The sequence below is a fragment of the Tenrec ecaudatus genome, chromosome 8, assembly GCF_050624435.1.
Source record: "Tenrec ecaudatus isolate mTenEca1 chromosome 8, mTenEca1.hap1, whole genome shotgun sequence".
Lineage (NCBI taxonomy): Eukaryota > Metazoa > Chordata > Mammalia > Afrosoricida > Tenrecidae > Tenrec > Tenrec ecaudatus.
The window spans coordinates 8,294,048-8,317,396 of record NC_134537.1 but is presented as its reverse complement, the minus strand read 5'-3'; the positions used below and the strand labels follow the sequence as shown (position 1 = coordinate 8,317,396).

General features: G+C 46.8%; 1 protein-coding gene across 1 annotated transcript; it reads right to left on the bottom strand.

Annotated features, from left to right (window-relative positions):
- Nucleotides 1–1,540: 1,540 nt before the first annotated feature.
- HIGD1A (HIG1 hypoxia inducible domain family member 1A) lies at nt 1,541–13,899 on the bottom strand. Its single transcript, XM_075555991.1, has 4 exons — nt 13,818–13,899; nt 5,959–6,093; nt 3,545–3,679; nt 1,541–2,538 (listed from the first exon to the last, which is right to left on the bottom strand). The coding sequence occupies exons 2-4, from the start codon at nt 6,053–6,055 to the stop codon at nt 2,489–2,491; spliced, it is 282 nt and encodes a 93-aa protein (XP_075412106.1). The 5' UTR covers nt 6,056–6,093; nt 13,818–13,899; the 3' UTR covers nt 1,541–2,488.
- Between the last annotated feature and the right edge of the window lie 9,450 nt (nt 13,900–23,349).

The following is a 23,349-nucleotide window of genomic DNA, read 5'->3' as shown; positions in this document are numbered from 1 at the left end:
TGTTCATTGCAACTGGAAGCTTTACGGAGAGTAGAAAGGGGGCTGGGTCATTAGTCGACAAGAGTGGGGAGGGGCGGGGCTGTGAATTATTTAATGTGACTCTCCTGGCCATCGTCCCTGTGACTCTCCTCTTTCCTGATGGGTCTGGGTAAGAAGGTAGGGAAGCTACTGATGGGATTCCAGTGTCAGGCTTGTTAATGGGGTCGTGGTTGGCATCCTGCTGGGTATAAAATGAGCCATGTCAGAAACACGAAGGGAGGGCTGGGGAGGGAAGACCTCACTACCAGCAAGAGGGACTTGCCAGGAGTGGAGCGTGTCCTTTGGACCCCAAGATTCCTGTACTCGAACCTCCTGGAACCAGGAGACAGCCTTTGCACCAGAGGTGCAGCAGCAGCGGAGCTTCAAGCCCACAGAGCGAGGAAAGCTGAGGGTTTGGGGGCAGGAGGCAGACATGTGAGTTCAGAAGGGACACCAATGGGGGAGACAATAAATCTGGTTGTAGGCAGTAACAGACTCAGGTGGTCCCAAGGACTCCCCCTTCACACTGTTAGCATCTCATTGCTTTGGCGCACTTCTGAATGACCCTGGGACAAGAGGAGGACTAAGCACCCCGGGATACTGTAAAGCAGGTCGCTCTGTGGCTTCTCTGAGTAGACACAGGTCCACCCTCTGGAGCCATCCACCACGATGGCACTGGGCGGAACCTCCGAACGTGCGTGCCTTTCTGAAACACGTTCTTTGCATCTCCATCCAGTGGATGTGGAGAGGGTAGGCTCCCCGAGAATCAAACAGGGCTGGCTGGGCCCCCGTGCCTTTTAATACAGTGAATTTAATGCAGTAAGGCAGTCAGCCTAAGAGGGGCGCCTGTCATGTCCCCGTTCTACAGGATGCACTTCCAAACAGCAGTTCCGGTATTTGATACATGAGAAGTTAGAAATACCTTATTATGGCCATCCGTTCAGCTGTGGCCGGTAAATGTGTGACTAGTTGTGGATGTATATGGTGAAAGAGCCCCAAATCAAGTCCTTCACCTTCTCAGCAGGGCAGTTCATGTGTGAGGCAACAGGCGGACCTAACTCACTCAGCCTGCTGCCTTTGGGCGCAGCAGCTCAGTGCACTTAGAACTCTCACCACCAGATGTCACTGTGACTTGTTACCTAGATGCTCAGTCCCACGGCTGGGGTTCCAGTCCCCAATCCTCCCGCCTTCTTGAGCTATTGACCTGGGCAAGCGACTTCACCTGCCCATGGCTCATCCCCTGTGAAGAGAGGGTTGGACAGTCGTTACCTGCTAGGAGGTCGGGGAGCTTCAGTGACACTCCATAGGAAAGGTGCCTAGAGCAGAGTGTATTGAGCACATAGCAAGTACTCAGTAAACAACAGCTTCTGTTTGGTAAGTACCTTTTAACAGTGGTATCCACCAAAAACACTAAACCTTTCATCACTTTTTCTGGAACTAAATTAAGTGCTAATTTTGTGCTAATTTGAAGAATGACTTATTTTTCCTTTTGGTCAAACGGAAATAAACACAAAACATCAGATGTGTTACATTTACTTTTAATAACATGTACCATGTTATTACCATGAACGTAAATTTAGACAAGAGAATTTCACAAGTATAGTGTATAGGATTTCAAAATCTGTGTACGATGTCTGACCAAACCAGTTAAGTTAGCTCATGATCATTTTACCTCCAGTACAGGCAAAGTGTTTGCTTCAACACTCATGCTTTGAAACAGAAAAAAATAAAAACACTGTACACCTTTAAAAAGTGCTCTTTACTCTTGGATTAGCAATTAAAATACACAATTCTTACTTGAGAATGACAATTAGAAATTATTCTAACATGACAGCAGCAAAAATATAACTCTGCAATTACAAAAGGGCTAAACAGGAATCCATAATTAGGTTATTCTCATGCGGACAAGAATGATTCTAAAATAAGTTATCTAAGCAGCTTTTGTTCACTTTTCAGGTTTAATTTGAACACACATGTTTTCAGCTGTAGGTTAGATTCCACCCATTTTTCTGCAGTTCTTTGAGAGCAGACTTGCCCTAGGAATGGAAGGATCCGGCCGGTCCACGAGGCAAGCAGAAAGTAAAGCCAGTCCACTGGGGCCCACAACACGCTGCACAGCACCCAAAGAAGAAGGCCTTCTGCAGCAGCTGGGCGTCCTTCAGCCTTGGCCAACCGTCTGCTTTAGAACTAGCTGCATCCCAAGAGTTTAAGAATGTGGGCATCTTATCACTATCCAGTGAATTTGGGTGGCCTGCCTCTGTTTGCAGACTGGACTCCCCGGAATGGCCTCATTCATGATCTAGACACGAGTAATCTGGCCACCGGGGTAGTCAAGCCTGCAAAAGAGAAAGCCTATCTTCAGAACAGTGAACTCATGTAAATCATTTATCTCCAACATAAACACAGAACCGCAAAAGGATGTGTCTCCTCCAGCAGCGCCGACAAGACGGAGGAGACCGCATCTCTTCTTCTACGGCTTAGGCTTGGCCCAGTATTCCCGATACATGGAATAGACCATACCTGAGGAGAAAGGACGGGAGTTAAACACTCAAGCACACGCTTCAGTCTTAAGAAAAACCGTTCATAAAACAGCTAAACGCAGCACCCTTGCTAGCAAAGGCTATTTGGACAGAGACAAAGAGCAACCCTAGTCACGCTCTTGCAGATTTAATTATTTAAATTTCTGGAATGTCTGATGTATACTTCCCCAAGGAGCTCATGGCTAACAGACTAGCCCACACTTTCCAAAACCGCGGGGAAGGAGCAATCACACGGTGCTCACAGACACTGGTCACCGACTCTATTTGTGAGTGGACTCTGCAGTGACACTGTAAACTCAGTGGTGACTGGAATGATCCCCTTCTTCCTCGCAAACGCCGGTCCACTGTATCAGAGACTAAGCGTGAGACCAGAAGAGCTAGATGGTGCCCAGTAGGCACTACCAACGGCTCTAAAAGGGCCCACAGAGGTGGTCCTGGAGAGAGTGGGAGAAAAAAGTGGAACTGAACCCAGAAACCTAACAAAAACCCAGGCACGCTGGTAGGAGGGAGACCTGTGGAACCCCAACACTATGGCCCTTAACCATCCTTTAGGCTTAGAAAGGAACTCACCGCCACGGCTCAATGGTCAGCTCAAACAATAGACAACTAAGTCCGTATGGGGAGCGATAATACTGGTGAGGGACACACACCTTAGAAAAATCAGCCATCTGAGATCAAAATGACAGCAGCTGCCCAAGGACAAAGCTCAGAAAGGTTCAGAGAGGGATGGAGACGGGAAACACAAGGAGAAGGGGTATTCACAGCGGGGCTTGCAGTCAATGAGATGAAACAAAATGTGTCCACATTACTGAATGGAAGATGGCTCTGCTCTATAACAATACCCCAATTCGCAAAAAGAAAAACGATGGCTAAAAAAATGAATATACCTATTTGCAAATTGCCAACTCAACATGTCTCCATGTTTAATTTGCAAAGAAATGTACTGACAGGTGACCACAGTTGAAAAAGCTCCTCTAGAGACCTACCAACAGTCATGGCTCCCACGACAAAGCCTTGTGCTGCCACACGCATGTGGATCAGGTGGACGGACATCTTGGTGTCTCCCCGGCTCTTCAGCTTGTACAAGCCGTACGCCACGATTGCTGCACAGCCCGCGATTCCTGTGGAACAGATGCGGGATGAAGACGCTGCACCATCCATCAGTCTGCGCGCCACTATTTTATCAGGCCATTAATCAAACGGCTATCAAAAAACTGAGTCCGGGGGGGGGGGGGGGGGAAGGGAGAGCTGATACCAAGGGCTCACGTAGAAAGAAACTGTTCTGAAGATCATGAGGGCAACAAATGCACAAATGTGCTCGACACAATGGACGGATGGATGGATCGTGAGAAGAGCTGTACGAGCCCCCAGTACAATGATTTTTAAAAGAAAAAGAACACAGGGAAACAACAGGAATAGGTATCTTTGGAGAGTTAAGAGAGGACTGCACTTATGAAGAACAGATTGATGGATCAGAATGACGTTGAACTTTTCAGGTATAATCTAGGAGCTAAAAAATTATGACAAAAATCCCCTCAAAACTCTGGAGGAAAGGTATTTTCAATAGAGAATACCCAGACGTGCATCGCACTCAAACATAATGGCACAATAAAGACCATTTCAGACATGTCAAAACAAAACAAACAAACCGAATCCCTTAATGTCCTCTCTCAGAACCAATAATCCATAATTGGTGGTAAATAGTACTATATCCTAAAGAAGCAGATTATCTTTGAAATGTGAACGTGTGCGCCACTTGCTAAGAATACCAGAAGCACTCTCCCTCCCTCCCTCCCTTCCGGAAGAGCCTCCAGTTAAAACCGCCCAGAAGACCCGACACCTCACCATTACTGAGAAACAGAGGCGTGGGTCTGTCTGTAACGTCACCTTTGAGATAAGGCACTACAGACTGCAAGCAAAAATGTCACAGGGGAAACTGAGAGCTCAGGGCGAGGGCTCTGAGATGAGGGCGTCGTGACCTAGAACCCTACCTCGCTGCACTCGCCTTCACTGTGAGGACCAACCACTCAGGATATGGCCTGCAGGTTTTCAGAGCCATCATCCACGTGCTCAGGATGCTTGAAAAACTAGAGGAAGCAAAGGAGCTGCAGTGGTCCAGTAATTGAGCACTTGGTTCCTAACCCGAAGGTTGTGTGTTTGAAGCCACGCGGGGCTCCTCGTGATGGGCTCCCATGGAGACTGTCGCCACTGCTGTTGGGTGGGCTCGAGTGGGTTCCGACTCTTGGAGACCCTCAGTAGGCACAGTGAAAAAGTGCCCGGTCCCGGGCCGTGCGCCCAACTGCTTCCGTGCACGTGCCCGTTGTTGCCGCCCCGGCGATGCCGTCTTACTCGGGCGTTCTTCCTGGGGGAAGACCTGGTGGCTTGATGCCCAGAGACAGATTCCAACCCAGGAAACCCCGAGGGGCACCCGACTCTGTCAATCGAGACAGTACGAGCTGAAATCAACTCCACAGCACTGAACGACAACGAAGTAGCCCGATCAAGTGAAAAATGGATCGATAAACATGTGAGAGAAGATGGTGAACAGTAAAGCCAGTCACATCTTACATAGGTTTCATGAATCACTAAGTAGCCCAATACAGCAATAGAATAAGCGAAGGCCAAGTTGTCATGAATAGAAGGTGAACTCCATGGTAAGAACATGTCTTCAGGGCAGCTTGGACTTTTCCCTTCAATACCCTTGGCTCTTTGTTTTTCTTCTTGAGCTGTAATGAACACGTGAGGCAATCCAGTAGTTCAGTCCTGTCCTGAAGGCAGTGCATTTAGCACAATAAACCTGGCTCTTAACCACACGCTGTCTCTTAAACTGGCTGAGTGTCCACCAGCTCGTTCGGGGCGGTGCCTGGGTACTCCATTCATCACCTTTCAGTATTTTCCCAATACAATCTTTCAATACAGCAATGAGGCTCAATTGCCCCTTCAGTTCTCTTAGCTTAAGATACGCGGGCCAGGAGCTTCCATTTGGTTTCCTAACTTCAGGTCTTTGCACATTTCATCATCGTATGTGACTGTGTCTTTCTAGGCGACCTTTGAAAATTCCTAATCATTTTCCTTCCATTTTCGTGAGCTGCTCTGCAACCATAAGCAAGTTTCAGAGTCGACAGCGGATCCAGGACCACACTCGGGCTTCTGATGCTTACGCCAGTGTTCTTTTCACTTCGCTACCCACTCAACGAAATAAGAATCAACAAAGTAAGTCTGGATGAACACAGAACCCCGCAGTTAGATTTACGTCATAACCATCTCAGCGTACTTCAACAATAAGGGAAAACATACTTGGAAGTAAATGCTTTCAGGATGTGCTGGTGAACAAGTTGACCACCATGTCCACTATATTCAGGCTTATCACACATTAGTAGAACGTTAAAGGTAAGCTTACCAATGGGGACAAATGGGGACTCTTTAGCTTTTCTGATGAGTTTGGATCCCTGGTCTTCATCATATGAAGAAAGAGAAAGATCTGTGTTGGATGACATAGCTGTTGGTAAGAATCTTTCCGAGATTGAAGAATTTCCTGAAAGACAATTTTCATAAGGTTTTGTAAGTACAAGCATCTGCAACAGTGTTTTGCAAAATGGGGGGGTACCACCCCCCGGGTGGCTCTAGCACACTTCGTGGGGGTGGCAAAAGCAGAAAGCTACACTTTATACTGGATAGGGTATAGCTTTTAGAGGTATGGTGAGTAGTTTGGGGTGCCCCCCTGCAAAAGGAACAGTAGATCAAGTAAGTTTGGCAATCTGTGATCTAGAACATAATGTAGTGTCTGGCTGTATTTAAAAATCCTAGTTTCTATGTAAAACCTGGCATCACTGGATGCACATACACACACACACACACACACACATTTTATTACCTCAAGGAAAGAACCCTAGTGGCATAGTGAGTTATACTTTGTGCTGATAACTGTTAGGTTCAGCAGTTCAAATCCACCAATCGCTCCTCAAGCTAAAGGTGAGGCTCTCTGTGCCCATCAAGACTTACAGTCCAGGAAACCTTCAGGCACAGTTCTACTCTGTCCTGTAGGGTCGCTAAGAGTCGGAATCAACTTGATAGCAGTGGGGTTTGACTACCACTGAGGGAGAATCTTATGCATTTATTCTCCCTAAAGTTCTGAGGTTCATCCCATAAAGCCCGTTCCTTTTTAGAACCATATTGTTAAATAATAATTATTATCAATTACAATAGCTATTAGTTTTCTGGATTTCTTCATATTTAATCAACTTCGATATTGGCAACTTTATTCTGACCAAATTGATATTCCTTATTGCTCCCACGTTGGAAATCCTAAGCACTTCAGTGCAGTACTACAGTCTCAATTGCTTTGACCCCTTTGCTCCACCAAGCTACATGGTCTCAACTCTTAACACTCATATTCCCAAAGCATTACGCTAAGCTTTACTTTCATTATTCTTAAACTAAGCTTTATTATTGATAGCGGTCGTCTTTGGGGAAGAGCAGTCAACTGTGAGTAGTCAAAATTTCACCCTAGCTCTTCACTTAGTCCTTTTATGAACAAGTTTGGATTTTAAGGATGGTTACTAGAAGTGCATGATATTATTCTATCTCCTGACTTGGCGTTATAATTTTAGACATTACTGTGTGAGAAAACGGACACCCCCGCAGGACCTTTCTGATGAATATCTTCTACGATGGCGCTTAATTGAGAACTCGCTCGTGTATTTCGGACCTGTGACCAGGAGGGACTGGAAGGCGTCAGGCTTCGTGGAAGGTCAGTGAGAGAGGACTGACCCAGTGACGGGGCAATGGGCTCAGGCTTTACAGGGGTGAGGATGGCACAGGCCTGGGCAGCATGGGGTTCTGTCGCATGCAACCCTGGGTCGCCGTGAAGGGGAGCCACTCAACAGCGCCTTCTTTTACATGTCTTATAGGCTCCTGGCTCCATAGTGGACAGTGATCTCCCTGCACCTTTTTTTTTATCACATTCCTTTAAGTGGACTCACAAAGGAGAAACACTAATAAGGAAGGAGACAGTTAAAAAAAAGATTTAGCTCCTTGTGCCTTTTCTGTTATCTTCATTCATACAGGAAGCTAGCAGGCATTCGGTCACAAGGAGGCTAATGTAAATATAATTTCACATTAGTCATAGTAACACTGTATGTACGTCATATTTAACTGAACTGATTTGAACTGCCTGTAAACCTTACCCACTGATAAAATAAGGGAGGCAACCACCGTTTATCACTGCACGTGTCCCCAATTACTGTCAACTTCTGTTCCACTGTGCTCATAAAACCCTTTACTTCGGGGTTTCCCACGTGCATCACACCCCCCTCAGTAATAGCGCTTCCACACCTTGCAATCCAAGGGGGTGGGGGTGGCCATTAGTGTGGTTAAGGCTTCCCCCCAAGTTGCAGAAACTCAGGGGTAAAGGGTGTGTGCTTAATTTGGAAAGTGAAGTCATCTTTCTAACTCCCTGGGACCTCCATGGAGAAGTGATTCAATCCTGTCATCTGACGGAAGAGAAAACCTTAGCACAGGGTAGCTGAGCAGTATCGCATAGCTAGAACGCCAACGACAATCAGAACTAGACCTTTCTGCTCCATTTCCTCCCCGCTGATCCAGCTCCTACTTCGTGAGCTCTTAAGAGACAAGGAGGCCAGGGAGGAAACTTCAGGGAGTTCACACATGTGAAAGAGTTTCAAACAGTTTGTGTGGAAAACAATATGGAGGCCAGAAGAACTAGATGGTTGCAAGCCACCACTACCAATGGCTACGAAAGGGTTCACATTAGAAGGTTCTGGAGAGAGTGGAAGAAAAATGTGGACCAAAACTCAAGGCTTATGACAGAGATTGGCGGGACCCCGGAAATGGAGGCCCTTGAACGCCCTTCGGGTCTGGAACTGGCTCAGCCACACAGTTGGTCTATAGGCGAACAGGAACACGAGTGAGGCACGTACCTTAACATAACCCACTGTGTGACCTCCAAAGGAGGACATTTACCACCCGAGGGCAAAGTTCGGAGGAATGAAAGGAGAGGAAGAGGAGCGGAAACAGCAGACAGGGCAGAAGTGGGCACAGCATCCTATATTGATGGGATTTCCATGAATGAGCAACCCAAAATGTGTATGAATTGTTGAATGTAAAACTGATGTTCTGCTCTGTAAACCTTCACCAAATTCACAATGAAAGGTTTTGAAAATTAGTGGGAAAATGGCATGAAAGGAGAATGGAATTTTTCCACAAACTTTTTAAGGTCCCTCCTGTTGAGGAGCTGAAGTATAAACTCTGCAATGAGGTATAAAACATTATTTTTAAAAAGATGACAGAGTATGATGAATCGTCAATAGAGTAACAGAGATCATTAGAACTGATTTTCGAAGGAGTGATGGTTTAAAAGAAAAACAGTAACACTCGCCCCGAAGAATCTGTGTACACTGACTGACCAAATGGAGATGAGTATTGCATTTAGGGCAACATGTTTATGAGTTGCCTTCATATCAAGTCATAAGCTCCTCAAAGACCTAACTGTTGATCACAAAGCCTTTTCCTATCTCCATTCCTCTCCATCATATGCCCTACCCACACTAAACCTTTCGAAGCTCTCGACAACTCTGCCCCTTTAACTGATCTTCCTCGACTCTCTACATGTCTAAGTACTCTGGCCCAGTAGCGTCACGGGGCCCTTTGTGGCCATTGGCAGTGCAGCGGTAGAATTCTCAGCTACTGTGTAAGGGCCTGGCCAACGCTCAGCCACTACCCACTGTCAGCGAAGACACGTGTGTTCCTTTGATGCTCAACAGGCTTCAGTGTCAAGTCCAGACTAGAACAGACCAAGAAGGAAGGCCTGTAGACGCACATCCAACAACCAGCCAAACAGTTTAGTCCACAATGGATCATGGAGGTGGAGTAAGCCCAGGAAACATTCTGTTCAGTAAGCATGCTTCTGACAAGTCAGGGCCCAGCTTGCTAGCAGCGAACAACAACAGGCCCTGTCCTGTCTGTTACCACCCAGTTTCATTGCCTGGCCTCTGGCTGGGATCCTGGAAGTCAGGGGCCTACATCTCCTCCTTGGTCCTCTCGGTCTCCTTTGCCTGCTGTGATGTCTTGCAGGCAGTAAGTACACTGCAGTATGCTTTAAGTATTACTTAAGTGAAAAATAATAACTACACCTATTTGGAGAGTTTAAGCAGTAAGAAAAATACTAAACTTATGTATGTATGTATGTATTTACCATGTATACTCATGTATAAGCTGAGTTTTTCCAGCACATTTTTAATGCAGATTTTGTGGTACAATTGGGTGCCTTGGGTGCTATTCGGAGGGTCAGATTACACCCGAGTATATACAGTAGTTCCTTCTACTGTTTCTATTCTATTTGTGAGAAGATACAACCACCAGGGTAGTTCTTTTGCCTCCCTGAAACAAAACATAATAACCCACTTTTTTAAAGTAGCAACTTCTTCTATAGATATAAAGGTATGTTTTCCTCTTTGGCTCCACTTTTTCCTAAAGTAAGAAATCAATTGGGAATTCTCTTTAAAAGAAGAATGTTAATACTGATTCTGACTGCCAACCGGAACTGACCGGATGGCAATAAATTTGGTTTGGTAACATATAACCAGTTCTGAAGCCGCATTACTACTGCTAGAGATTTAAAAACCAGCCGAGACTGTCTATGACCTCTCTGGTCCTTCCCTTCAGGGATGCGGCTACTTTGACCGATCTCGGAGCTTTGCCTTTCCTCCCTCAGCAGAGTTAAGGGGACACCCCCTCCAGACAGCTGCAGATCTTAATTAGACCTCCACTCCAGTGTGGTAGTTACATCAGATGTCAATCTGGGGCTTGAGAGGATTAAGAGCGAAGGGGTGGAGTCTAGTCTGTCAATAGGGTCATAGCCAATGAGGCCTCTGTGTGGGCCTGGCCTTCTCCTGAGAATTGTGGGAAATCCCGTATTTCCTCTTTGGAGGGAGACACCTCTCTCTTACTATTTCTTCCTTGGAGACTCTCTACTGACCAGGCTGACTCCCTGTGAGACATCCCTGAGAAGCTACATGGACCAACCCTGATGCAGAGAACTCTGGACCTGGAGACTCCACATGGAGACTCCTGACAGAACTGAGATGCTCACAACGGCACTGGATCCAAAGACTTTCTACCCACTGGCTTGTGATCATCCTGCATTCGGCATCATTGAATGTGTTTCCTGAGTCTGAAGAGGGCTTTATAGATTGTTATCAGACATAAGGGCTAATATCAGACTTATGGCTGGAGCTGGACTGTGTTGGGATGCTTTCCTTTTTTGGGGGGAGGGGATGCTTTCTTAATGTACAATTACTCTTTATATAAAACTTTCTCTTATCTACATGAGTTTCTATGGATTTGTTTCTCTAGTCTACTCAGACTATCATACCTAGTTACTGGCACCTTAATAGGCAGAAAAATTAAAACAAAAAAGTTTGCACAACATGCAGCCTTAAATAAATACCTTTGTTTTTGGCTCAACATTCTGGTGGATTTTTATTACCTATGAAACCCACTGCCGAGGAGCAGATTCTAGCTCACAGGGACTCTATAGAATGGAATAAAACTGCCCCACCCCCCAGGTTTCCAAGGCTGCACTCTGGATTCAGTCTGTCATGTCATTCTCCCAGACTGACAGGTGGGTTTGAATTGCCAACCTTTTGGCTGGCAGTCACCAGGGCTTCTTCCTATTACCTATTCCCATGTCTGAATACAACATGTACTTATTTAAATTCTTGTCCGGGAATAAAACTGCTCTGATTTTCTCAGTATTCCCGTGAAAAGCCTGTGTAAGAAGGAAATGCAGACAATCTCGATTATTTGCTTTAGCTTCCTCTAGAAACATTCAGTTCAACTCAGATCATATCATGCCATGGGAATGAGATCTGTAGTAATTTATTTAAATTGCTCTGATCTGAGAAAGCCAAATAGTCACAGACCAAATTTGGCCCTGATTGTAAGCCTTAAGAATGGCTGAAGGCAAAAGCATGAAGCTCCAGCCCTGGAGACATCTCAAAATGTAAAAGCTGGGGCTAGCGTTTATCTGGACACTAGGCAGGGTGCTTCGACATCCAAAAAGGTTAAGCTGATTACCCAGGATCCTTTCCATCTTGCCTCGATGGAGCCAAAGAGACCCCCCTCTTCCCTTTCTGAAAGAAACCCCCATCTCTTTTCTGTGTATGAAGGGAGATCAGGAGAGCATCCATCAGGAGAACATCCATCCATTGTTCTCAATCCCTCACCTACTACGACTCTCAAGTCTGTACAGAAAGGAGATTTGACCTGGCTTTCAGAATCAGTGTGGGGAACCATGTGGTCAGAATTTGCTTTAAGTGAGTAATGATCCAGAATACCTCATGTAAACATTTAGGATATTAATAAAGAAGAATATTCAAAGTCCAACACCTCCATCAGTTATTTGTTAGTCTGGAGCTCAAATGATGTATTTATGCCATCATATAATTTCTTGTATAGTATATATCAAAATGGGTACTTCAAAAAGTCCATGGAAAAAAATCCACTATCTTTTCATTCTATTGTCCCATGAACTTTTTTTGAAGCCTTCCTGTATATATGTAAACTATGGATAGAAGATTTTAATAACTGCCTTATTACTGCCTAAAGTTTCCTATGCGTTCACAAATTACAGCTACTTAAATGGAAAATGATTAGCTTTTAAATTATTATGGTGATACAGAGAAGTCTCATAATTTGAGAAGCGCCGACCCAGCCAATTAATCTAAGTCGATCGCATCATTTTACAAATAGGGAAAACGAGTTCGGAAAGGTTACCTACATTTGAATCTCTACAGCAGAATTACATCCCTGGCAGAAGAGGATTAAAACCTAGTTCTCTTGATATTCAGCCCTGACCGCATGTTGCCAAACTATCCGTGTTACGATTTTTGGAACAAACCATATGACTTTTGAACAATGTAATCTAACAAACATTAAAATTCCATTTCTTAACTGAAGCCCACATCTCCCTTTCTGAACTGACAAAAAAGAAAAAATGTGCTCCTGCCTAAAGTTAATCAGCATAAAATTACCCAGCAATATTGATGGTGATTGGAAAATACCCTGTCACTAGCATCTCTGCTAGATTTTCCTTAATCTGTCACTATCTGGTTCACCTGCTGCCATCGCCCCAGATCTCTGGGCAGGTTCCAAAAGAGACACCAATCGCCAGATATTCCAGGTCGGTTTGGAGAAAAGGAGTTAGCAATAAGCTTCCTCGATGACTACTGAGATATTCCCAATGCATGGGCACCTGGAAGCCGTGGGACAGACCAGGAACGACTCTAAAGAGCATAGTCTACCACCTCGATTTGCATCAAGCACTCGTTAAACTTGTTTAAACTAGATGCCCAAGCCCCACCCTGAAGAAGGTCTAAGCCGGGCCGGAGGAATCGGGTGATTCTGGAGCAGAGAGAACTTCTCATTCAAACTGGGCGGAAACCAACGTGCCTGGGTGGCTTCCGGAAAGCACAAGCAGGAATCATCCCGAACAGGTAGAAAGCTGCATCGTACCCCAGAAAGGGAGGCGAGTTAAATACTGCTGAATCATTCCGAGCTGCTCCCGATTCTAAACTCACACCCCGCTTGGTACACAGTCCGTTCTCAAGAAATTCGAGTTCCGTCACAGATGCATCCCCCAGCACCCGGGACCGTCACGGGGAGAGTCGGGGCGCCCAGCACCTGCGAACCCCAGGCGGTGGATGGGTAAAAAGCCCTCTCGATTTCCGTGCTCCTCTCCATCTCGCAACCTCCCCCAACCTCTCTCGCAGCCGGTGACCTTGTCAGGACGCCAAGGCCAGAGTGCCCCGGGCCTGTCCCGTCGCTCGGCCTCGGCTCTCCAGGGCAGGCACAGGGGCGTCCGGGGCCCCAGCTCCCCGCGTCGGCCCCAGCCTGCCTTCGCCCGTCTCTCCCGGCTCCTCCATCGGGCAGGCCGCGCCCGGGCGGCAGGACACAGCCCTGAGAGACGGTGCTGCGCCGTCCGGAGGACTCGGGGTGCTCTCTCCACCCACCCCCACCCCCCACCCCTCGTCCTCAGGCCCCTACGCTCTCTTGATCCTCGTGGCCCGCTCTGGTCCCGCCAAACTCCAGACCCCGACCCTTTAGTAGAGCATCGCCCCACGTCTAGCCCCGCAGCCGCAGCCCCAACCCGCCCGAGGTCCCGCCGAGCGTTCCCTCGCTTCATTGCGATCAGTAGTCGGTAGCCTTCCGCTCCTGATGGTCCCTTCATGCTCCACTTACCACAACGGTGAGGAGCGCGTTAACTCTCACCGGCTTCTGTCCCCTGCCCTCTCTCCTTTCCCGGCTGCCTTCTCTCTGCCCCGCCCACACCCGGATCCAGCCAATCAGAACCCAGGAACTGGTAAGTGGGCGGTGGCACCTGATTCCACCGAATCAGGTGAGTGCGTGCGTGCGTGTGCGCGCTGGGCGGGGCAGCTCAGAGCACGTCTTGGATTGGTTGGAACGGTGCGTGCGTGCGTGGAGGCGTGGTTCAGCGTCTCCCCTGGAGTACGGACGTCGTCGAACGTTGAGGGTTCTGGCCCCCCGGGTTCGCGCGAGGATGCCCCAGTGCCCTTGGCTCTTGGCCTGGCGGTGCTGACTGCTCTTGGACTTGCCGGTCGGGCGGTGCCCCCAGGGCCGCATCTGGGCGTACCCGGGACGAGGGTTTCCAGTAGTGGCCCCCCGCTGGGAGCCTGCACCCCCCCCGGGGGGCGGCGACGGGGGCCTCTATCTGTTCTCTGCTGTTTGCTGGTGCTTTTCCGCCACGGGATCTACGTGGAACTTACCCTTTAGGGGGCGAGGATAACGGTTCTTTACAATCCCCGAGGTCCGCAAAAGACCTTCACTGAGGCTGGGAGGGACTTCTCCAAGAAGGCAGTAAACTTCGGGGGACAGAACCCCTATTTTGTTCGTTTTGAATCCCAGGCACCACCTAATCAGTAGCTATGTAACAAATTGAATTGGTGGAAGGCGAGGAGAGCTGTGCCCTACCCAGCATACAAGTATCTGTGACTAAATTGGAGTATCTTAAACATGGCAGATTTCGTAGGGCGCTATTGTACAGGTAAGAACTTGATAAGAGCTTGACATTGCTTAAACTTTATTTCAACATTGAATAAAGAAGCACGTGGGGGGGGGGGAGCGGGGAGGGAGGGGAAAATGAGCTGATACCAAGGGCTCAAGTAGAAAGCAAGTGTTTTGAGAATGATGATGGCAACATACATACGAATGTGTTGCTCACAAATGATGTATGTACGGATTGTGAAAAGAGTTGTATGAGCCCCTAATAAAATGATTAAAAAGAAATAAAAGTATGATTAAAAATGAAAAAAATAAAGCACGTAGAAAGCGTTCGTGCTATGCATGGTAAATGAAAAGCCCCATACATTGATGATGTGATTTGCTTTCTGCTACTTGGAAGCGCATAGTTTGAGTCACCTTGGTATCTGTAATATTAAATCAAGAGAAACCTGCTGCAGGGGTTGGAGACTTAGAAATAATGTAGGGTTAATCTGGGACTCAGGATCCCTAATTTTTTAATTTTAATATGAAAAAGTACTCTTTCAGATTAGCACCAAGAGTGCACAATCTTAGTAAATGAGTGGAAAATATCCAGAAGATACTAAAATAATGTAGAAAACCAGAAACGGAGATTCTGCTTCATGTCATGTTATAAGAAAACAACAGTGACCATCGACAAACTATTAGGCTCACTCCTCACTGATTTGATTCTCTCATCTGACATTTTGTGTCTATACAATAATAAAATCTCTGGCTTGGGCATTTACAGCCATACTGTAAATAGTGATGAAATAGTGGGGTGGGGAGAGTACCCAGACTGCGATGATTAAGGTTAGGTGGTTCCTTGCCTGGGTCCTGGTACCCAGTGGCCTGACAGTGGTCTGATTTGGCAGTTAAGTGATGATGAGATGTCTTAGTTATGCCATGTAATCTGGCAGCTAAGGAATGCTACAGTCACCCGAGATTTTGTGATCTGATATGTTCACCCTCCATCTTTGCATAAGGCCGATTTTCAAATAACGACTTGGTCTTTGGAACCTAACCATATCGATAAGTGAGGTGTGATATATTATTACCTTTTATAACACATAATTGATACCATATATGTATATTATCCCCTTTTCATTAAAAAAAATCATTTTGAAGTATACTTCAGACTGATACCAGCACAGTGATGCAGAAGACTGGGGGGAGGGGGTGCAGACGGGGAAGCTCAACGATTTGGATTCTCAAATATGTAATCCCCCACCTGTAGTTTATAGAAAGAAAGGCAGCACAAGTAGTACCTGTCGGCTTTGCAAGTTGGCCTCTTCAAAAACCCTCTGACATTTCTCATGCTCCAAATAGCTGTCCACATCTAGTCTATGGGAAGTGGCCGGCAAACTGCAAATGCATATTTAAACCAAGGCTCAGGGGTGTTCGAAGACAACTAGTACTAGGTCAAGTTGACTCACCTCATTGATGGTTAATTCTGCTACCTGCGTAGGATATGGTCCGTTGACCATGTAATATGTTTGCTGAATGATGTGCATGCCTTTTGAAAGATCTGGAAGCCCATTACATGTACTCATTGTAAACTACATTCCCTCTCTCGGTCCTGACATAGGGACAAGGAGCCCCTGTGCCCTGCTGTCTGTCTGTCGTATTTTCCACAATCGCAAAGTCACTCCTGAGGACCTGTTCGAGTATTGAGGACCCCCCATGTCCCCACCCCTTGTCAAACTTAAGGGAAGAACATTGTATGTATTGCCTCCACATCTTCCTGCTGGGACACCAATCTCCTGGCTCCTATTTATTCCTAGCACCTCACTGAATCTCCTTCAGTAGTTCGGGTGTAATTCATTGGTCCTATTTCAATTCTCCAGCCCCGTCCCACGACGTTGCTGTCAGACAGCACACACAGTCTCCCCGTCACCTCTTTCTCCTACTCAGGCCCAGCTTTGCCTAATTCTTGGGCGTACCTACGGTAGAAGCTCATTTGCATGGCAAGCACGGAAGCAAATGAAACAAGGAAAGACATTTGCATCATTTTAGGCATGGCACAGGATTTATAGATATGTCCATGATATTAATATTTTAATAAATTAATATATTTTCATATAGATTTAAATTCTTATCTTTTTAATCTATAAAATATGCTAAATATATTTAATATTAGTATCTTTATTTTCTAACATTTGAAATGTGTATATTTAAAGCTACGGGACTGTCACTGAATATGTGGATCTTGGATTTTCGGCAGCGGCTCCGTGTTCCTAGTTCGGAGTGGGGTGGGGAGTTGGGCTGGTGGGGCAGTGGGCAGGAAATGTCCCCGACTTGGCTGTCTCCTTTTCCTGGTTTTGAAAACATTTGGATTTAGAATGAACAACGCAGCTATCTCTACTTAAAACCTTCCATAATTTAATGCCACCTGTAGCTTGTTATTGCAGCTGCCCTTGAGGCAGCATTCGATCCTCTTAATATTCTGCTTGGATGTGTCATATCCTGGTTTGAGATCTTGACATCTGATAGGATGTAGGCATGATCTAAAAGACAGACTTATTTTTATGACACGTGTTTATAGATTACACGAAAAGAGCATTGATCAGTGGGAGCAGCTGTTTTTTAGGATAAACTTCTGACTTTCTGCCCGCGCGCTCGCTGCTCCTTGATTTTGTGTTGGATCCCATGGTCATGTGTGAGTGTGGGGTTACAGGCTTCTGACTGCAGAACCTGTGTTGTGTTCATCTTGGGGTTGCTCTTTGAGGTGTCCTGCACATAGGAAGCCTTCGTTAGATACTGGTTGTAGGGCCTCGAGGCTGTGCCTGCTGAGGTGAGCACTTGGCATCAGTGAGGCCAATTGCATCCCAGCGACTGGGCCTGCAGAAGCAGGGCCAACCCTCCCTAAGCCCCTTCCCCATCTCCATAACAACCAAAGGAGACAAAACAGGACCTGTGACTCTTGACCCTGACTGTGATGATCCCGCTCCTGCAGAGAGGAATGGCAGGCACTCCACAGGACACCCCAAGACTGTCCTGTAGGAAGCAGATCACCCTGCCTTTTTTATGAGGCTTCAGGGGCTGCGTGAACCCCATGTTCCCCCATTATTTACACAGCTTCCCTTTCAGGGCCTTCTCCTTCCCATTTCCTCGGATAGGATACAGATTTGCCACCATGATTCCTGACTCTGTCACGCCTCATCACTTAGAGCTATTTTTCCAGCCTTCTAATTCTCTGAGAAAGAGATGCATCTTCTGCGAGTCGCCCTGCCACCCTCAATGAGGCTGCAAATAGGTTTTTATTGACTAATCTCTTCAAGCTCTACACTCATTACAGGGCACTGCCTGCTGCTCTTGATGGCTTAATGAATTGAGGGCTCACAGATGCAGCTGACATCTCAATGAGATTGCAGCCGCAGTAATGACAGTGTAATGGCCTCCGTGGCCAGAGATGGATGGACAATTACTTTTCCTGCTGCACTCCTGGGAGAAAAATAGATTAGGCAAACAGACACTTCACCTAAATGGGTGTTTCGAGAGCCTCTCCTGGTGCTGTGGCTTTTGTTCGGGCTCAGGAAGCTGTAAGCTTTGCTGCCTTCCCTGCCTAGGCTTCTTCAGGGACTCAGCAGCCAGGTGCCAGCCGCTGAAGCTCTCCTGTGGCTTACAGGGACACTGTGCCCAAGAGCAGCCTACGGCCCAACCCCGTGCCTTCCTCACTGTCTGTCCTGTGTTTGAGCCCGTCGTTGTAGCCAGTGTGATAATCCATGCAGTTGTCAATCCATGTTGTACCACAAAGCAGGAGCTTGGTTGTAGTTACATAATCTCATGCCAACTTGAAGAGACATAAACGGGGAGGGGTGGAGTCTAGCCTGTCAGTCAGGCCATAGATGGTGCCTCCTTGTGGGTGTGGCCCTTGGAACCTACACACACACACACACACACACACACACCCGCCCCCCCCGCCCCCCCCGCCCCTACCTGCTCTCTAGCTTCACCTTCTTGCTGGCAAGTCATTCTGAGACCTGCCAGAGCCACTGCCATTGGGTCCATGGGACTTTGTACCTACAGGCTGGTGATACCTGCACTCGGCATCATGCTTGCGGCTTCATGACTTATGGACTAGATTTTGTGACTTATGACTTCTAGACTTAAGGACTTTTATTGGACTGGGCTGGGATGGTTTCCTGATAAATGATTCACGTCTTGATATAAAGCTCTTTCTCACACATCTATGAGCGTCACTGGAATGGTTTCTCTAGTCAACCTGGCCTCACACAAGGTCCTTCCACTTTTTTGGCTGCCTTTCTAGTTTACTGAGCATGGCGTCCTTCTCCAGGGACGGGACCCTCCTATCAGCATATCCAAAGCGCACGAGACAAAGTCTCGCCATCCTCACCTCTTAAGGGGCATCCTGGCTGTGTTTCTTCCGATGCGGGCCTGTTCGTTCTTCTGACAGCCCACGGGACATTTAATGTTCTTGATCGATATAATTCAAATGCATCAGTTCTGTCAATCTTCCATCATGCATAGGAGGCAATTGGAAAATATGGCTTCAGTCAGGTCTTGGTCTTTGGAATGACATCTTTGCTTTTGAGTACCTTAAAGGGATCTTTGGTACAGATCGTCCAATGTAATATCCTCCTTGATTTCCTAGCTGCTGCTTCCTTGAGTATTGATTATGGGCTCAAATGAAATGAAATCTGGATTCCAGCAAAATGACATCCTTGTCAACTTCAATCATTTCTCATGATATTGCTTATTGCCCCAATTGTGAGAATTTGAAAAACTTCATGCTGTGGTGTAATCCATATTTGAAATTCATTAGTAAGGGCAAGGTTGTATCATCTACACATTGCAGGTTGTTAATGGGTCTTTCCTCAGTCCTGATGCTGTATGTTTCTTTTTATTTTATTCTTTTTTCCCCCAAATATTTTATTAGGGACTCATACAACTCTTATCACAATTCATACATACATCAATTGTGTAAAGCACATCTGTACATTCTTTGCCCTCATCATTTTCAAAGCATTTGCTCTCCACTTAAGCTCTTTGCATCAGGTCCTCTTTCCCCCCCCCCTCCTTCCCCGCTTCCCCACTGTATGCTTCTTCATACAGTCCAGCTTCTCAAATTATTTATTCATCATACGGATTGAATATGTATGCCGAGAAGATACAACCTTGATGCACACCGTTATGGATTTTAAACCAGGTAGTACTACTTTGTTCTGTTTGAATGACGGCCTCTTGGTGTATGGACAGGTTCTAAATGAGTACAATGAGGCGTCTGGAATTCCCATTCTTCCCAGTGTGATCCCTTGTTTGTCATGATCCGTGTAGCTGAATGCCTTTGTATAGTTAGTCAAATATAGCAGCTAAGCACCTCTGGTGGTCGATGCTTCTACTTTTGGTGGCTTGTACAGTTGATATAACTTTGCTAAAAGAGATGAGGGCTCAAAGCACTTGCTAGTAAAGATCAAGGCTTACAGTCTTCAGTATGGACTACAACTCAGTGTAAAGAAAATGAGCCTTCGCAAATGGACCAATCACTAACATGATCGACAGGGAAAATAAATGGAATTTGTTCAAGGATCCACAATCAATGCACATGGAAGCTGCGGTCAAGAGATCAAACGAAGGGCTCAAGTAGAAAGCCATTGTTTTGGAAATGTTTATGGCCACATATGTACAAGGGTGCTTAATACAACTGAATGATGGATTGTTATAAGACTTGTAAGAGCCCCCAATAAAATGATTAATTAAAAAGAGAAAGAAATCAAATGACACATTGCATTAGGTAAATCTGCTGCACAAGACCACTTTAAAGCATTGAAAAGCAAGCAGGTGGCTTTGAGGACGAAGGTGCACCAGACTGAAGCCATGATATTTTCAATCGCCTCCTCTGCGTGTGAAAGTTGGACATCGAATAAGAAAGACCGAAGAAGAACTGGTGCATTTGAATTGTGGTGCTGGAGAAGAATAGTGAGAATACCATGGGCTAGTAAAAGGACAAACAGATCTGAGAAGAAGTACAGCCAGAGTGCTCCATAGAGACAAGGACGGCAAGGCTTCATCTCGTGCATTTTGGACATATTACCAGAAGAAACCAGTCCCTTGGTTGGTAAAGTAGAGGGGCAGCAAACAAGAGGAAGGCCCTTGACAAAATGGATTGGCACAGCGGCTACAGCATAGGAACAATTGTGGGGATGGCGTGGCTTCAGCAAGTGTTTTGTTCCATTATTACACTGGGCCGGTGAGTTTCCAAGCTTGTAACTCTTTATGGGAGTAGAAAGCCTCATCTCTCTCCAGCAGAGCAGCTGGTGGCTTTGAACTGCTGAACTTGTGGTTGGCAGCCCAATTCGTCACCACTAGGCAACACCACCTTAGATTATTTCCACACTCTTTTGGGTCACCTCTCTTTGGAATGGGCATGAATATGGATGTCTCTCTCTCTCCCAGTTGGTTGGCCAGGTAACTGTCTTGGGGGTGAAGGACTGGGAGGTCAGAAGCTTGCAGGCATCCTCCCTGAGAAGGATCAATTGCCAGACTGCAGTGGGCCCCCCTCCCTGCTGTTAAGGACAATGGACAGGCCTGCAGTCATCCATTTGGTTCCTGTAGGTGGAGTTCACACCCTACTGATAATGGTTCCTATGGAGATCCAGAGAACAGGTCAAAGTTAACCTGCCACCCTAAATCTAGGATCTGCCCATCTTATCACATGTATACCCCCAATCCCTCCTCTTCCTGTTGTGTGTATGTCCCTAGATTGTCCCCCTCTCATTGCTGTATAACCTATAGTGCAACCCCTTCCTGTGACATATGTCTTTACCTGTAATTAGTGGGCTTGCACTCCCCGCCAAAGGTATATAGACCTTGGTTAGCAATAAAGAGCTCGCTCTGGCTCCCCTCGTTGGTCCCTCCTCTCCTCCTCGCTCCCCTGTTCCCTTTTCCCTTGTCCTCCTTCCCTTCCCCCTCTCTCCACGTGGACCACCAAGCGGGGCTGAGGTGAGCATTGCTACCATGAAATGTGTCTGACCCCATTATTGGACTCTTCTATCTCTCATGCTCTGGATGACTTTAATATAATATTTATATGTCTCAACCATACAATTGTGCTTACTGAACCTGTGATTAGTGGTGGGGGCTGCCCCCCCCCCAATTCAAACCACAGCATCTTCCAAATTTCTTGACCTGGACAAGTGAGTGCTTCCAGTGCTTTATGTAGTTGTTGAAATATTTCCGTTGTGATGCTGTCAATTCCTGGAACCGCGTTTCGCCGATACCTGAGTGTAGCTTCCAGGTGAAGCACCATGATCATATGCTACCTCTTGAAGTCGTGGAACGCTGGTCCATTGTCTCTCTATATTCCTTCCATCATCCTCAGATGCTTTCCCAAGTTCTTCCGTACGACTGTAGAATTCTTCCGTATTGCAACCGGAAGCTGGAGTTTTTCCGTCACGTTGGAGACAGGCTGAGTGTGCCTGTCAGTTCATCACACTGTGCTGGCTTGCCTGCGGCTGTCACCCTGGAAGCTGTGGCACTTTTGGGGTCAAATACCAGCAGTGTCACTCATGGTAGACAGGGTTCTGCAGAGTTTCCAGACTACTAACAAGCTAGGTAGGAGAGCCTGGCCCCCCCACTTCCCAACCAACCAAAGAGCTGCCTCCTCAAAGGGCTGGATGGGGCAGCGTTTTCGGGACCTTCATTTGCTGATGGGCCTGGCTCCATAAGAGAAGAAACAGCTGCAGGCATCTATTACTAATTGGAATGTGGAATGCGTCAAACGTGAATCTTGGAAAATTGGTAGTTCTCACCACTGCCATCCCTAGGCCCCACTGGTGCTGTCTGTCTGTCTCTCCTCTTCCTGTTCACTTTGCTCCAGTGGGGGAAGAACCGTCCCTCTCTCTCAGGCTGCACTTTGAAAAGTCCTATTGTCCCTCTCTGCTTTTCAAAATCGTGGCCACATCTCCCGTGTGCCGCCTCGTCTGGCCTGCTGCTTGAAGTTTTTCCTTCCGCTTCTTTCAGCATCTGTGGGGGAAAGGCCAGCCCCCACAACTAATCGCGGGTTCGATGGGCGCGATTATATGGTTGAGATATATGTAAAGATTATAATAAAGTCATAGAGAAATGGGAGAGTCAAGTAAAGAAGTCAGCCACATTGCATGGTAGCATGCTCACCTCCTGGATGGCCATGATCTTACCCGCCAGGACCGTGCACAGCGTGGGCCGAGAACAGGAGGGTGAGGCGAGGTGGGGAGTGTAGGTGAAAGCCTGTCTTTATTGCTAACCAAGGCTTATATCTACTTAGGGGGCATGATTACAGGTAACCACACACGTCACAGGAAGGGGATGAGCTAGGTAGGGGTGTGCACGCAGCAGGAAGGGGAGGGACTAAGGGCATACTTAGGACAAGAAGGGCGGACCCTAGATTCATGAATTCGGCCTAACTTTGGTCACCCGTGAGTGGGCTTGCCCTCTCTGGGCTCTCCTACAAGGAAACAATCTACTATCCTTATCAGAAGGGAGTGGGCCCTACTTAGGGTGGGACAGACTATACAGTCTGATTGCTGGAGATAACTGATAACCCTTAGAGAGAATAACCCCTGGCCTACTTTTCATTGACCTCCAAGTGTATTGTCATTTACCATGTGTAGCAAGCAGCTAAGGTTGGCATATATTTGGGGGAGACAACTTGGAAGAAATCTTTCTGTTTTTCACAAGCATGCTTCCTGGGCTCCCTGGTCTAGAGGAATTTGTTCTAAGCTAGGTCAGAGTG